This window comes from Acartia tonsa, chromosome 4 (assembly GCF_053477335.1).
Source record: "Acartia tonsa isolate MP-2025a chromosome 4, ASM5347733v1, whole genome shotgun sequence".
NCBI classification, from domain to species: domain Eukaryota; kingdom Metazoa; phylum Arthropoda; class Copepoda; order Calanoida; family Acartiidae; genus Acartia; species Acartia tonsa.
Window position 1 is genome coordinate 31,268,905 of NC_137263.1, and position 16,348 is coordinate 31,285,252.

General features: G+C 31.9%; 1 protein-coding gene across 4 annotated transcripts; it reads left to right on the top strand.

Annotated features, from left to right (window-relative positions):
- The first annotated feature begins 759 nt into the window (after positions 1 to 759).
- On the top strand, positions 760 to 10,495 carry alpha-Man-Ib (alpha-Mannosidase class I b). 4 transcript variants are annotated; one of them, XR_013878687.1, is made up of 11 exons: positions 760 to 1,565; positions 1,752 to 1,822; positions 2,198 to 2,961; positions 3,266 to 3,420; positions 3,671 to 3,909; positions 4,807 to 5,018; positions 5,872 to 5,947; positions 6,279 to 6,389; positions 8,293 to 8,696; positions 8,831 to 8,863; positions 10,272 to 10,495. XR_013878687.1 is itself a non-coding variant. In XM_080157507.1 (9 exons), exons 1-9 carry the CDS (start codon positions 1,553 to 1,555, stop codon positions 8,512 to 8,514), a joined length of 1,863 nt encoding a protein of 620 aa, XP_080013633.1. In that variant the 5' UTR covers positions 760 to 1,552; the 3' UTR covers positions 8,515 to 10,495. The 4 variants fall into 4 exon arrangements, 1 of the variants encoding a protein (XP_080013633.1); XR_013878686.1 differs by lacking the exon at positions 10,272 to 10,495 and having other exon boundaries at positions 8,831 to 8,895; XR_013878688.1 differs by lacking the exon at positions 10,272 to 10,495 and having other exon boundaries at positions 8,293 to 8,660; positions 8,831 to 8,895.
- Positions 10,496 to 16,348: the final 5,853 nt, after the last annotated feature.

Genomic DNA, 16,348 nt, shown 5'->3' on the forward strand with positions numbered 1-16,348 from the left:
ATTTTACAATTTGTGCAACCAGATTGCTATTCAATATCATGTGTAATTATTTAACAATATTTTTGCATATATTCAAAACCAATAAATGTTTAGCTAATAAATTAATTATAATTGTTTCTATTTTTAATTATATTAGTATCTCTATAGGGAATGGAGGGGGGATATTGCTGCATCTACAAGTAACATGTATGAGTTTGCTTGCATCTACAAGTAACATGTGATAAGCGCTGCATCGACAAGTAACATGATCCGGAAATTCTAACATGCCTAAAATAAGAGCTATCCGTTACAGACGGGCCTATTGACAGAAAAGCTTCAGCTAAGCTATTGCATATTTATCAAAGAAATTTATTATTAACAATTAAACAAATATTTCCAATTCGATGAATAAGTTATTGCGGCATATTTGCGCTTCGGATAACAAGTTGCCAAAGCAAAGCAAATATTATCAAACCTCAAATTGCCCCGAAATATATTTTTAAATAGTCTAGACTGTTTTTATTCCTATTATGTCTGTTAAACTCTTTTTAAAAGTAGTATGATATACTTTGTCTAAATTTAAAAATCTCGGAATCAAATTATTTTAAAAATTAACCATGTTTCAAAATAATTGGTCTAAAGAATATTGATTTGGAGATTTGGTATGAAATATTGGGATACATGTAAACAAGCAATTTCACAAAAGTAAGACAAAATAAAAGTCTGCAAAATTAACAAATTGCTCAATTTGCTATTTTTTTTCTATTTTTTCACACACAGTTATGTTTATTTATAGTAAATACTAGATAATTTCAACATTATATATCCTATTATTTGATTTTAAAAATATTAATTTAGACAATAATTCTTTGCTGAAAAGTATCTTAAGCTACAGAAAAACTGATCATATTTTTAGTTTCCTAAGTTTTATGTATGAATTTATTAGGTAGTTTTTTATGAGTAAATTTCTATTAACAATCTTAATTTTCGACTTAGCTGTATAAAGGATTGAATAGAGTTTTTTTCAGGTTGTTGCTAATCTCTTGATCCAAGAGACGTGGCTCACTAATTTTTGTATATTACTATCTACTGGAATTTATTCTTATATGGTAGTTTATAGTAAATCCTCCCCCCCCCCCGAGATATGCTACAGTTACAAGGGGCGTAGCCGTTATTATGACCCTATAGAATTAAAAATGCGTTATATTACTTTAATTTTTAATATGACCCTTTCCATCCAAATATATATTAAAAGCTTTTATTTCACATCCTGTTAATTGTGCTTATAGTTAGAGACACGTCAATATTCAATACAGATGTTTAATTCTTGTTTTTCAATTTTAAACTTTAGACAAGCCAGGTTTTTAATAAAGTTACATTTTTATATTTAATTTTCAAGGCCGATAATATAAAATTATTATTGAATAACTTATGTACGTTTAATTTCAGAAAAAAAATGTAGAAGTAAAGTGTACCTAATGCCTTGGTATAAAAAAATTATAATTATCTTAATAGAATTAAAATGCTTTGGTTTGTCAACTTATAGTAACCTGGAATAATATTTGTTGCCAAGATGGACCCAAGAGGTAACCTCAAGACTTTCTAGAAAATTTGGGAAGATATTTTTAACATTAGAGATGACTGATTTCTGAAAAATAACAAAACAAAAATGCTTGTCTTGATGAAGCTTATGTTTTCTATTATGATGAAAAAAATTCCTCATTACCAAAATTGTACTTTCTCTACCGGAACAAATAATTTTTTCTTTCTAGGTTATATTTCATTGGACGTCTCTAGTTCTTCATATCAAGATTCACCTGTTAGGTCAAACAACATTTGGAGGGTAAGAAAATTCATAGTTAAAAATTGTAGACGTTGCTTTGTATAGGCTTTACCTATGTAATAATACAATGTCATCCAGTTAATTATTTGTGTCTATTTGCAATCAAATCTTTTATGACCGAATATGGTGAAAGCCAGTGCACTGAATAATATATACTTTAAATTATTATTGATAGGTATTCATAGTACATTTACTTTAAAATAGATTTTTAGATTAATTGTTATACCTAGTATAGAGGTTTTCTCTATGATATTTTTTGTAAGAAAATATTCACTTGACTTACATTCATGATTTTGGTTTGTTTACAAGGTGATGTAGTACCTATTGATAATCTTTCCGATATTGTATCATTTGCTTAAAAATATTTTATTTCAGAAATGGAACAAATTGTCGCGACTGCAGAAGAGCACTTTGTATTTATTAGTCACAATTATAGTCTTCATATTCATATTCACACACCAACAAGAAAAACGAGGTCACCATATCACGGAAACACACGGGAAAAAATTGGCCGATCAGTACCATGAGGCTGGCGGTGGTGGACACCAATGGCCGCCTAAATTTAAGGAAAACATGCAGGATGAGCCAGCTGTGGTGGATAAAACTAGCTTGGCCAAAGACAACGAAAAACAGAATGCAGCGGAAGAAGATGGGGATAATGTTAGTGGTGATGGGGGTGCAGGAGACGAGGATGACTTTGTTGATAATGGTGGTGATAGCAACCAGGCAAAGGAGGAGGATGTAGAAATTTTTAAAGTAAAGGCGGACTCGCTTATCAAATTTAAAGGACCACAAAATGAGCGCCAGAGAGCTGTTGTCAGTGCATTCAAGCATGCCTGGCAAGGATATCGCAAATATGCCTGGGGTAAAGACCATCTGAAACCAATTTCAAAGACGCATCAAACTTGGTTCGACTTAGGTTTAACACTTATTGACAGTTTAGATACAATGCTTGTGATGGGACTAAAAGAAGAGTTTAAAGAGGCCCGTGACTGGGTCAATGAAAATCTACACTTTACAACTAGCAAAGATGTTAATTTATTTGAGACGACAATCCGTGTGTTGGGTGGATTGTTATCCGCACATCATTTGACTGGAGATACTCTGTTTCTTCAGAAGGCTACGGAGCTGGGAGATAGGTAACTTTTATTATTTTCCTTGTTAACTACTATCATAAACGAATTTACTGAACAGAAGAAAAAAAATTTTAAAAGAATACCTACATTTTCAAACAGGAGACTGGTTCAACTTTCTTTCTAGTTTCATTCAGTAAGATAGGAGTAAAAAGCAGTTTAAATTCAAAGCATGAAAATGATAAATATACATTATACAAAGTAAGAAATATCTTTATTGAAAAGGAAAACTTAGGAAAATAACAATTCTTTCATCAAGTTTCATATATGTAAGCTATAGTTATGATTAATCAATATTTTTTTGTTTCAGAATGATGGGAGCTTTTGATTCAGTGTCAGGAATTCCATTTTCTGATGTGAATTTGCTATCACGAAGCGGACACGCACCCAAGTGGAGCCCTGACAGTTCTACCTCTGAAGTTACAACTATTCAACTAGAGTTCAGAGACTTATCAAGGCTAACTGGTAACATTTATGTATGTTAGGGGGGGGGGGGGGGGGAGGGTGATGAATGATGATCTCATTACCTATGGAGCACTACCTATGTAATTTCCGATTTAGTGGGGTTGATAATCGATTCGAAATCAATCTTAAAGACCGGAAAAAGCAATAGGTAGTAATTTTGGTTGTTTGAAAAAAAAGCTGGCTTCTGTAAATGCACAAAGCTTTAAAATTATTATGCGATTATTGTATTGAAATTTGTTATATCTACTAGGTAACAGCAAGTATGAGAAAGCTGTGTCTCGTGTATCTGAACTGGTGCACAACCTTGATAAGGATACAGGCCTCGTACCCATCTTTATAAACGCCAACACCGGCAAGTTCCGCAGCCACAGCACCATAACTATGGGCGCCAGGGGAGATTCTTACTACGAGTATTTGTTGAAGCAATGGATACAGACTGGAAAGACTATTGATTATCTAGAAAAAGATTACAAACTTGCCATGACAGGGGTAAGCATTTATTTTTTCTACTTTAACTTTGTGGTATATGGTATACGTAACAACGAGAGGAATATTTAGGATTTATATCGTTTTGAAGTGAAGGTTAAATGCTCTTTGGTTGTATGAAAGAAAGTTAAAGTGATTTGCCACATAAATTACATGAGAATGGTCTATTTTTTCCTAATATGTATACCCAAAACACCAGTATTAAAGAAAGAATTGCCACCTAATTCACAAGAGTTATAAAAAAATTTAACAGGGGTTCCCCTTGAGGCAAGGTACTTAAAAAACATAAAAAATAACGTCCGGTTCTTCATGGGGCAGGTTTTTAAAAAACATAAAGAATAACGTCCGGTTCTTCATGGGACAGTTTTTTTTAAAACGGACGTTATTTTTTATGTTTTTTAAGTAAGTAAACCAGACTATTTTCTTTAATTTTTAAAAAAAAATCTATAGAAAACCTGTCACGTGAAGAACCGGACGTTATTTTTTATATTTTTAAAGTATTTTAGAAAACTTGCCCCCAGGGAAACCCCTGTTAAATTTTTTTATAACTCTTGTGAATTAGGTGGCAATTCTTTCTTTAATACTGGTGTTTTGGGTATACATATTAGGAAAAAATAGACCATTCTCATGTAATTTATGTGGCAAATCACTTAAACTTTTTTAGATATTGTCAAATAAAAAAAGTTCGGTCAGGTCAAAGCTAAAAATTCTTTTACATAAAATCATATCTTTCCAATGCCTAATATATTCTACTAAGACATATAAAAGTTCACTACTCCAAGTACCTTAACTCTTTAAATGCACTTCATGGAACTATCCCTTTTACCAACATACAGAAACGTTGTCAAATAATTTTGTTCCGTCAAAATCGCGGTTATTTGTTCATACGAATTTTTGTAGGTAATGACAAAACTTGCTAAACGCACAGTGCCCAACAACCTGCTCTTTATTGGGGAGATTCTGGCTGGCGGAAAAGAGTTTAAGCCAAAGATGGACGAGCTTGCGTGCTTCCTGCCTGGAACTATGGCACTGGGCTACAGGAATGGGATGCCTGAATCACATCTGGACTTTGCTCAAGAGCTTGCTTACACTTGTTATCTTACATTTGCTAGGTAAGGATAGCAGATAGTATGATTCTGTATTCTTAAAAACACTGGTTACACAATACACAATGAATCTGCATTTAATCTATAATACAAGTTGAATGATGTTTGTCAATCCTAGAATAATTAGACCTAATTTGGTTTTCAGGGAACATACCTTCAATTCTAGTCCTGTGGTAGTTTTGCAAAAAAATCTTTTCATAAAGTTTTTTTTCTGTTTTTTCTCATGTTTCTAATAAATGACAAATAAAGTTACTCCAAACCCATTTTAAAGTAATAGTTCTCTTTGCCCTAATAAGGTAAGTAGGTAAATAGCTATTAAGAAGTTTCTACATTTTTCACAGGAACAAGGTATACATAGCCAACAAGCGAAATAAATCTATAATATTTGGGGGGCAGATAGAAAGGTCGTTGCCCCCCCCCCCCCCCACCCCCCAACGACAGCAGCTAATCACGTATAGGTTTCATGATTTTTTTCGAATTAATTTCGTTCTTGGAATAAGCTGCATTTTTCATATCTTGTTTATTTAAGAATAATTATGATCAAATAAACGCCATATTGTAATTTTTTATTTAAAAATAAAGGGGGGGGGGGGGGGGGGGGTTAAAATGTGGTGACTCTGCACACGACATACCAGCAATTTTATTTTGGGCGCTACTCCCTTAGTTTTAGAGATAATTGAATGAAATCTTTTTTGTTGTGTCACTAATTACTAATTGCTGGTATGTCGTGTGCAGACTCCAGAGTCACCACATTTTACCCCCCCCCCCCGCCCCCCCCCCCCCTTTTAAATTCGCATCATTGTTATGTACCTCAATGTTTGGAATAATTGGAATTGTTTAACATTAACCTATTTTTAAGGCAACAAACATTCTTGGCTCCTGAGATCTCATATTTCAATACAGCGACTGGCTCAACTAAAGATTTCTATTGCAAGGTAAACAATTTTCTTGATTGGAATCTTTTATTTTATGTAATAATTATGAAATTATACCAAACGCCTAAAAATTCGTTATCATGTTGATCTGAAGTGAGATTGAGCCTATATTTAGAAGTAAAATATTAGGCAATACTAAACAAATACCTAGTCCGTTTACAATCAGGATCATTCTTTCGGGACTTTAAAGTAAATTCTTTAGTTTGAAATCGAATTGTTTATTAAATTGAAAAACGTCTCAAGACCTACATTTGACCCAAGACTAGATATTTAAAAAATATATATTTCATTTAACTATACTTTCAATGAACTGCAACATTTTCTTGTTTAGCCGAACGATGCTCACTATTTATTGAGACCTGAGACCATCGAGAGTTTATGGTACTTGTACTACATCACTGGTAACACTACATATCAAGATTGGGGATGGCAAATTTTCCAGGTAAATTGAGTCATAGACAGGGGTGTATATTCTGCACAAGATTCATTTTATTCCTTTGCTGCAAAAAAAATATATATTTCCCCACCCCTCCTTGTTAAGATTAAATTTCCCATCATTCTAAGGGATTTTTGTGTCTTTAGATGAGAGGACAAGTAGCTTTTTGCTGATTTTTCAAATATTTCCTCATATCTTTGTTTTTTTGGTCCTAAAAATTGTGTTGGATAGCAGTATTATCTGATGTTTTCAGTACACTTTACATTTTCATTTTCATCACCCTTCCTCCCTACATTTTGTTTTTCATCTCCTTGGCACGGGATCCCATGCAAAATATACCCCTTGTTAAAAATACAAAATCCTGTCTGTTGCAGTTGGTAAATATTGCAGGAGGCTAAAGGGCATATATTTATAGGCAAGGGAATCGTCTAAAGCCTATCTAATGAATAAATCACCCATAGAAATCATCACCCTCTAGCGTTATGTACGGACGGAGAAACAAAGTGATACATCGATATTGTTTATTGGTCCTGGGAATTATCACAAGAAATGTAAAAAAAAAATTTAAAGAGAATTAGTACATATCCCCCATCAGGGGCGTCCAAGCTTTTTTTTTTGGGGGGGGTAAAAAATTTTAGGGGGGGGGGTAATTCGTGTTTGGGGGGGGTAAAATGGCGCGCGAAGCGCGCCGAAATTTTTTTTTACCCCCCCCAAAATTTTTACCCCGGGGGTAAAATTTGATTGGGGGGGGTAATTACCCCCCCTAAAGTCTGTTGGGGGGGGTAAATACTCCCCCCAAATCTGTTGGGGGGGGTAATTACCCCCCCCAAACTAATTTACCCCGGGGGTAAAATTTTTGGGGGGGGTAATTTAATTATGTAAAAAAAGCACCTACCTAATCTATTAAGTTAATAATAAGTACTATCTTATAACATAAAGTAGAAAGTAAGGTTTATTTGACTATAGCTTCAGATTTCATTACTTTTAATACTGAGTTCTCCTTTTTAGGAAAGCTTCACATAGATACCATGATGGTTCCACACTATTATAGGTCAATCCTTTGAGTGGTTTTAGGCTATTTTTCTCCTCCCTTTTTACCCTTTAGAAAACACGAGTTCTTAGATGCTAAGGGCGCCACTAATATTCAAATATATAGTAGTATCTCATTCTTTAGAACATAAAAATACAATAATTAACTCACTAACCAATGAACCAATATGATTTTACTTTAAAGTGAAGCGTCTTATAGGTCCTGGTAAGTTTTATAACTAGTTTTGAGACACCCTGACATCCTCCCAAAAGAAATCGCCTATAGAAATTCTTTTTCATTATTTAATGAAATATTTAATTTAGTTAGGTATCTATTTTATGGAATCTTCAGTGCTTTACAATTACATCATAGATCCCCGGGATGGTTTTAGCCCTTATAAAGGCCCAAGCAAATAAAACATGATCAAACTATTAAATTTTTTGTTATCATGGTTAAGAACTGTTTTAACTGGTTGGACAGTAAAATTTTTTTTAAAGAACATTCAATTTGGGGGGGGTAAATACCCCCCCAAAAAAATTTTTTTTAAAGAACATTTATTTTGGGGGGGGTAATTACCCCCCCCAAAATGGTTTGGGGGGGGTAAATACCCCCCCCAAAATCGTTGGGGGTGCCTACGGCACCCCCAAGGTAGGGGTAATTTTTTTTTGGGGGGGGTATTGTTCACAAAATTTTGGGGGTGCCTACGGCACCCCCAAAATCGTTTGGGGGTGCCAAATGGCCCATTACCCCCCCCCTTGGACGCCTATGTCCCCCATAGAGTTACTTGTTGATCAAGTTTTCATAAACCCTTTTAAAAACCTCTTCACTTTATAAGTTACGAAAGATCAATATTTTTACTAACTTTGTTTATTTCTGCAGGGTATTGAAAAGTATACTCGCGTTGGAGGAGGGTATACGACCATCAGCAACGTACGCAACCCCATCGACACCAGGCCAAAGGACATGATGGAATCCTTCTTCCTCGGAGAAACTTTGAAATACTTTTACCTTTTGTTTGCTGACAGTGACAACCACGAGATCGACATCGATAGCTGGCTATTCAACACTGAAGCTCATCTTATGCCAGTTTATGAAAATTAGAATTTTGTAGGTAGTTGTTTCATCTTATGTTTTTTAATTAATATTATTTAGTAATGTTGTAATTGAATTCACCGGTTTCGTAATAGTTTTACATTTTTTACTTCGTTTATTGTTATCAGTTTTGTTATTTATACCTATTTCAAATAGTTATTTTTTTGCCAAACATCAAAGAGACATTCTCAGTAGTTTTGTCAAATTAACAGAGGGAAAAAGTAGCTTATACCTACAAAGAGAATTTTGTTTCTGTCCCAATTAATTTTGACTAAGATTGTGAGAAATATCTCTTTCTCTTCTCTTTATTTTCAAACTGTATCAGTTATAGTTATATGTGACACCAATAATAACTCAGGTGTAACAAAATTTACAGTAGTAAAAATAAAATAGGTAGTTAAAAAACTATTTGTCAACACTCTAAATTTAGATAATTTTGTTATAATTGTGATATAAAAGGGTTCTTGCAACATCGTATTCGTATAATAAAGTTCAATTTAAAAAGGGTGTGAGGGGGGGGGGGGGTGACGGATTTCACCTTTGATATAATGTATTCAAATTTGTTTCCCGCTAGTATAAAAATGAAATGTGCCATGTTTCGTATAAAAAGCTTAAGTGAGGTCCAAAACTTTTTTAGGGTTCATCGTTTGCGAAAAAATGTGAAATTTTTAATAGGACAAAGGCATATTCGCTTTATAACTGTTTTTTTTTATGCTTAGATAGGACATGGCTCTAGGACATACAAAATTTTCGCAGATAGGATAAATTTCAGTCATTTTGATCAATTTAAATCTTGATATGTTTGAATTAGATATATTTTGGTTATTTGTTATTCACTTAAACAGTTCTAACTGTCATTTGTTCTACATACAAGAAAGGAATCAATCATAGATAAATTTCATAATTTAGTTCAATTTACACCGCCCATTTTTTTCTGGGTATGCGTCCCCACCACACCCCCTCGCATCTCTAAGTTAAACATTAGTTTCCCCCCCCCCAAAAAAAAAAAATTAAATGTATGGTCTATGTGTACTAAATTTAGATATAATGATTTTTATTTTGAATCGTCCATGCCCTTTACCTCAATTGCAAGAAAAACTCCGGAGTGATATTAATTTGGTTTATCATTTGTGACCCACTGTTTATACTTTTAATGAAAAGTATAATCTATGGCAAAAATCATCAAACATTTTGTGAGTTGTAACTTGAAAATCATTAGGTAGTTATCATCCAAACAGTTAAATACGAAATACTTTCAATGATAAAATGATTTAATTAAGTTCGTGAACTTGGAACTCTTATCATTAAGCGATATTCGATTTACATTTATATAAATATCTCATAACAAAAGCGTTTCATTGTTCACTCGAATAAGATTTTCTTCATGAAACTACCCTTTTATTTTCTATGTTAATCCAAAATGTAATAATTTTATAGTTACCACTCTAAATTTGTTTCTGCTCAATTTAATAAATATATTAAGAGCTTTAATCGTTATTTTTATGTTATTAAATTTTTTAACACTTTTGAATTAAATACTTTTTCGACTAATCTAATTATGCTATAATGTAGGATAAGGTCTTTTAACACTTTTAACATCTGATAGGTACTGAAACTATTCAGGAATGTCCATGAATTGAATTTTTTTTTCTGACAAATTGAAGAGAAACTTATCGGCCATTGTCCTATTCAAATATCCTAGATTTTCTTATAAAAAACACAAGTTGCAAAATTTTTTTTTTACAAAAAAAAATATTTTTTTTTAGTGACAATATTAGTGCTTCTAATACTAACTAATGCACAAATGAACTTGTTAAATATTTAAACAGAAATTATTTCTTATAAGGAACAAATTGCTATATTTTGATTTAGCAATCAAATTAGACATTAACTTACTTGTTTTGTGTGATATTATATAATTAAGATTTTGGGTATATTATTTATTGTAAATTAATATTGAAATGATAATAAATTATTTGTAATATGAAAATTTTTAGATCTTATTTTACTTATTTTGGAAAGGCATTTCAATTAATTACAGAACCATCAAATTTTATGCAGCTGGATAACAACAAACAAAAAAATTGTAGTAAACTATAAGATATTAAATATAATGAAATTCTTATGTTAACTTTTATAACAGACTTCATTTAGACACCTAAATAATTTAAATCCAATTTTTTAAAGGCTTAACTCAGTTTATAAAAAGAAAGTTGGGATCATAAATAATATGTCTGGCGTATTTTTAGAAGCGATGCTACCTTTATATATCAATTTATTAAATGTCTGTATATCAGAAGCGTCCTGAAATGAGCTATTTTCTCAGTTGTCATTTAAGATAGGTGTGTGAAATTTCGAGTCCCTTTGGTGGCAACGCCTCTAATATAATAAGAGGCGTTTCGTCGTATTTTTACAGTAGCTTTTCTCCTATTTCTAGCACCTGCGGGGCCAATTGCCTAACCCTGCGGAACAATCACCCAACATAACCTAACCTTTAATAACTCATCAAAAGCTACTGTGAAAATACAACAAAACGCCTCTTAAGAGGAGTTGTCACAAAAGGGACTGTAACCAAAATTCTTAGTGAAGATTTCAGTGAACATAAAGCATCTAGTTAATTTTCCCTTGAATTACGCTCTAGTAGATTAAAATTTCCTATGTAGAAATATTATTTTTTCTTGGTTTGCTCTTAAATATATATGTTAGAAATTTCTCTTGAAAATATTCACGAACAAGCATCTCCTCTCCATAGTCCACTTTGTCCGTCTCTCATATTGTTTTATATTTATGATGAGCTTTAATACCTAGGAATGTTGTCATCCTTGTTTAATTAAGTGTAGGTGGGGTATTTTGGGGAATAAATTATGAAGTAGGATAATTAACAAATACCCCACGGCTAGTGGCGGTGACACAAAACTCGCTAAAAATTTTGCTAAAAATATAATGATCAGGAATTGAACAATGAACGAATAGAAGGAAAAATATTAATAGTTGAAAACTAATAAGATAACGTGGTTGCAAAATTTGGGAACCGTCCCTGGGCTGTAGATAAGCCTCCTTCTTCCCTAAAATATTTTGCAAAATGATGCTTGCAAAATTATTTTAAACGCGCTAATAATATTGCAAATAAAAATTCTAAAAACTATATTCATGATATATCACAATAGTTCAAAATATTGTTGCTCCGAAAATCTAAGCCCTTTAGTATGTTCATTAACTCCGTACTTTTTAATTCAAGATTGCATAAAACAATTTTTCAGCACGATTACCAGATAATGGGTCGCCGTCTAGCAATTGTCCTTCTATGGGGAGACGAGCATTTTTTTTTAACACGATTCTATAAAAATATATTGTAGAACTATAAATTTAAACTCTTTTTTTAAGCAGATACGGCTCCCCATTGCATTGTAATAAATTTGGCTTAAACTTACTTGAATCCAACAATCTAAATTTGTTATCACTATATTAGACCTGTAAATATTTTTTTATTTGCCTTACAGTTCTGTGTAAAAACTAATATTTGAGTCCTTGAAATGTGCATTAATAAGAATTGAACTTATATTTGCAACAACAAAAAAAAAGAAAATACACCAGAATTACCAGTTTAACCATTGCATTGCATGCAAAAAATTTCCCCAATTCAAGTTTAGTTTTCTAGTTTTCGGAAAAAAAGCAAAGAAACCTTCGGTACTTAAAAATGATTATTCCTATTTCTTTTCTAAGGGCGATTTCTTATGGAAGGGTGGTGGTACCGTCCCCAAAAAAGCTGTGAACCTTCCATGGATCTATGAGAATCTACACAGGAAAGGAGAACCATATCGTTTCTGCGGATAGCAAGATCCTTTGGTAAAGACGAGACACACACATACACAGATTCTGTTACTTTTTAAAAAGACTAGCGGCTACGCCCCTAGAAGCTTCTAGCTATGTTGCGTAGAAGTCTCTTTCTACGATACCTCGCAATGTTGCATAGGAGTCTCTATACCTACTTAAAATAAAAATTAAAAGGATAAAACAATTTTTACCAACAAAATGAAATCTAAATAGAAAGTCAGCTACACACTTTCATTAGAATAGGTCAGCCTTTTTAATAGACGTTGATATATATTTATACATTTATTATACATTTATGTTTTATTTTATAAGATGTAATTCTTCATATTAGAATAAAAAAATTACACCTATTGTAAATAGGTATACCCATTTACATGATTAAAATACCTCAATATCTTTCATATTTTTACGGAATAAAAACACAAATTCATGTTCAGATTTGAAAAATATTTGTATTGTAAAAAAATAGGGCTCTTCAGCCGCACACTTTTTATCAAGCTGCAACACATCTGTCCGTCTTATTTGGCAGCATTCATGGACTCTTATTGACTCAAATATCCCAGCTGTCAAAAAGTTAACAATATGCAGCCGTTGGTGAGCTGCACTTTTAAAGATAAACTGCTCTTTTATAACAAAGCGTAGGGGACCCCCCATAAAAGTGGCGGAAGTCGAGCCCTGGCTAAGTTTCTAACAGAGACCTAAATATTTGTTTAAATTTCCGGATTTGTGTGCAACAACTGTGTAAGCAAATACTTTTAAGCAGACTAAACATAACACAATGCAAATACTGTTAAATTTGATATTCAAATTTAAATATTGTGGAATTTTTAGAGGATATGTATTTGCGTGTATTTTACTGCCTTAACAACAGACAGCACCTGAAAAAAGTTAGTTTTATGTAGACAAATTTTAATACTTAATTTTAAACAAATTATACCATGACAATATAATCTTATTCCCAAATAATTTCTGGTATAAGAAATGATGCCCTGTCGCCATTATTTTGGAACACATTGCTAAAAAAAAAAAAAAAAAAAAAAAAAAACAATGGGCAGAACCTAGCTAATGGACAGGAAACATGTTTATTTTTGTTGTTGTCAAAAATTGAAAATAAGAGTGGGGTTTGGTGATCCACTCATAGGTTTAAGGGGAAATCGCTAATTTTTTTTCCGAAATGGTCTTTATGTGATCTTCAAAATTGGAAAACGTTTACTCTATTCTTTCCACCATAAACTATTAAACCTATCCATATTTCTCTGCTAAAAATCTGTCAAACATTATTGTTGATTGTATAGGCAACAAGCAGCAGTAACAAGATGACTAGTATTCTCTACATATAGAGATAATAATTCTTATAATAGATAGAATGTCTAATAATCAATTGTCTATTGTTCGATGTAAAGATGCTGTGAGCAGTTGCAAACTTATAGCGGCTGCAGCTATTGTTGGCTACACATAGAGCATCCGAGAACGGCTTCAGCTTTCTCTGAGCTGATACGGCCAAAAGAAATTAGAAAAACTTCGGCTACAGCTTACAGCTGCTAAGCTTTGAAAATAATCAATCGCATTATTTTCTTCGTTGATAACAATTACAGCATATTATTCTCTTACAAAGATTATATCCCCCCTATTGTAACTATTCTTGCTTATTATTGTGCAATACAATATGATTTGTCATTGTTTTTAACGAAAAGAAATTTTAATAACATTTTAATTAATCAATTCTTTTGGTTTATTGTTCCATAAAATTTTGCATGACATTAACATATGGTGGGAATTGAGCTTGTTACAGAGACAACAAGATTAGTTTTTCTGAAAACTGATGCCTTTTTAAATAAAAAATACTGCCCTTTCACTTAAAAACATAAAACCTTACACATCTAGAAATCATTTTCCTAAACAAGTTGGATATTAATATATCCTCAAAATGCCCTCAAAACCATTTTTTTTAAAACTTACTCGGACGGACGGACAAATGACGAGAAAGCATTACATTTGATTGGTGGAAAAAGAGAAAACTATGTGTCTTTGTTTTCAAAAAGAGATTAAGAAATGTAACTATTTGATAGCTAAAAAATAATTAAGATAAAAAGTTAAAAATTAGCTGTAGGAAAATAAGTTTACGTAGAGCAAATTCATTAAAGCCGAAGTCACAACTAAAGATTAACTTTTGGAGTTTTTTTACAATAAAGAAGATATTCTTTTAATTGTCTCAACAATATAAATTGATAAAAGATATATTATTTTTGGATAGATTCATTTAAATAGATCTAAAATATCAATAAAAAAATTAAACCTCCAGTATCCTCAAAAACCTTTTATTATTTGGCCTGATATGTTTCTACTAAAAGTTTCAGTCTAAAATTTGTGAAAGTGGTGATGGATATAGAAAAAGAGCGAAGCTGTTCTATCAATTTAATATGACAACATAAATAAGTAGGGGAGAACAAAAAAATCATGAATGTTTTGCTTCTAAAAAAGTGAAACGCAAATTTGTTCCCTTCACCGGAAAATTTTTTTCCTGAAGCTTTTTGAAAATTCCGAACCCAGTAATAGTGTCGGACTGATTATGACGTAAAAAAAAATTAGCTAATAAGAGGCCATTATTGACCAATGGTAAAATTTATAGTGGCCTCTCATTGGCTAATTATTTTTTTTTACGTCATAATCAGTCCGACACTTTTACTAGGTTCCAGGCTATGCTATTCCACTCAGGATTTTATTCTTCTTGTTATTTAACGATATCGCTCTAAACAAAGCAAGAAGTATAAAGTTTCAGATAGTTAATTAAAAGGACGAATTTGTTTGTGTCCAGATTTTTATATTTGACAAGATGTATCATAACAACTAATTATACAAAACTTGTGGCTGCATACCTAGACTGTAGGAACAGCTCACCTTTTTTCTTTGAGAAAAACATAATCTTTAAGCGGAAAAAAATGAGAGAAAAGAATAACATATGCAGAAATGGGTTATCTTTTCTAATTAAAACTAAGGGTTAATAGGACAAGAACAACAAATATCTTCTTCTTGCAAAAATACTTTGAATAACTTGGGAAAAAACTTTTAATGTATCTGTACAAAAATCAGTAACAATCAGCTAAATAGTTATGGGTTTAAGTTCTTGTGGTTAAATACTGTATATACTATATAATTTGAAATATGCTACCATAATTAGATTCTAACATCCTTAAAAGCAGACATGACTGACTATAAATGCTTTGGGTTATATGGGGACTGACGAACACTGACGAATTAAAACCTCATTTGATTAACTTGATCTATGTATAGAATATACATATAACCTGATTTCTAGTGGAGAGTGTATCAAATTACTTTAAACAGGAATTTTGCTAAAAAATGTGTGTAAAAACAGTTCAAATCAGTGTTTTGCCAAAACATAATTAAGTTAAAATGGCCAAGGACAGGGAAATATTTCCAGCAATTTAGATTTAAAAGAGTTTGTGCAAAATTATCTTTTGTTTCATTAAGTGTCCAAGGTGAAAAAGTTTAGAATAAAAGAAAATATTTTTTTTTTTGGGTGGGGTGGCTGTACATTTTCAATAAAAGTTAATAAAATAAATTATAGGAAAAATTTTGACTTCAATTATCATTGTAATTCTGCCTTTGGTAACCTTAAAATATCAATAGGCAAAAATCAATTTGTCCTCATTCTGATAATTATATTTCTGTAGCTTTGCAGCTTAGAGTATGGATTGAGGGAGGAGCGAGTGGGTTTATAATTAGGGCAGAAATAATAAAATCATCATGAAAGATTAAAATTATTATTTTTGTTCCCTAAAGAATTTTAATAATAGTTTGCTGAAAATGACAACTTCTTAATATCAAACTTTTCTGAAAAGCAAATTAATACATATTCTAACATTCTGGGGGTTATAAAAATCTAATTTTTAAGTTTCAAGTTTTTCTTTATCATAAATTTAGCAGCTACGCCCCTAAAAGTTTTTTTTTTAAAGTAATGATAATTATTTGTTTTTTGCTAGGGGTT

Coding starts and splice junctions, on each gene's coding strand:
- alpha-Man-Ib (XM_080157507.1), top strand. Junction 2,962..3,265: donor GCTACGGAGCTGGGAGATAG/GTAACTTTTATT, acceptor TTTTTGTTTCAG/AATGATGGGAGCTTTTGATT. Junction 5,948..6,278: donor CTAAAGATTTCTATTGCAAG/GTAAACAATTTT, acceptor TTTCTTGTTTAG/CCGAACGATGCTCACTATTT.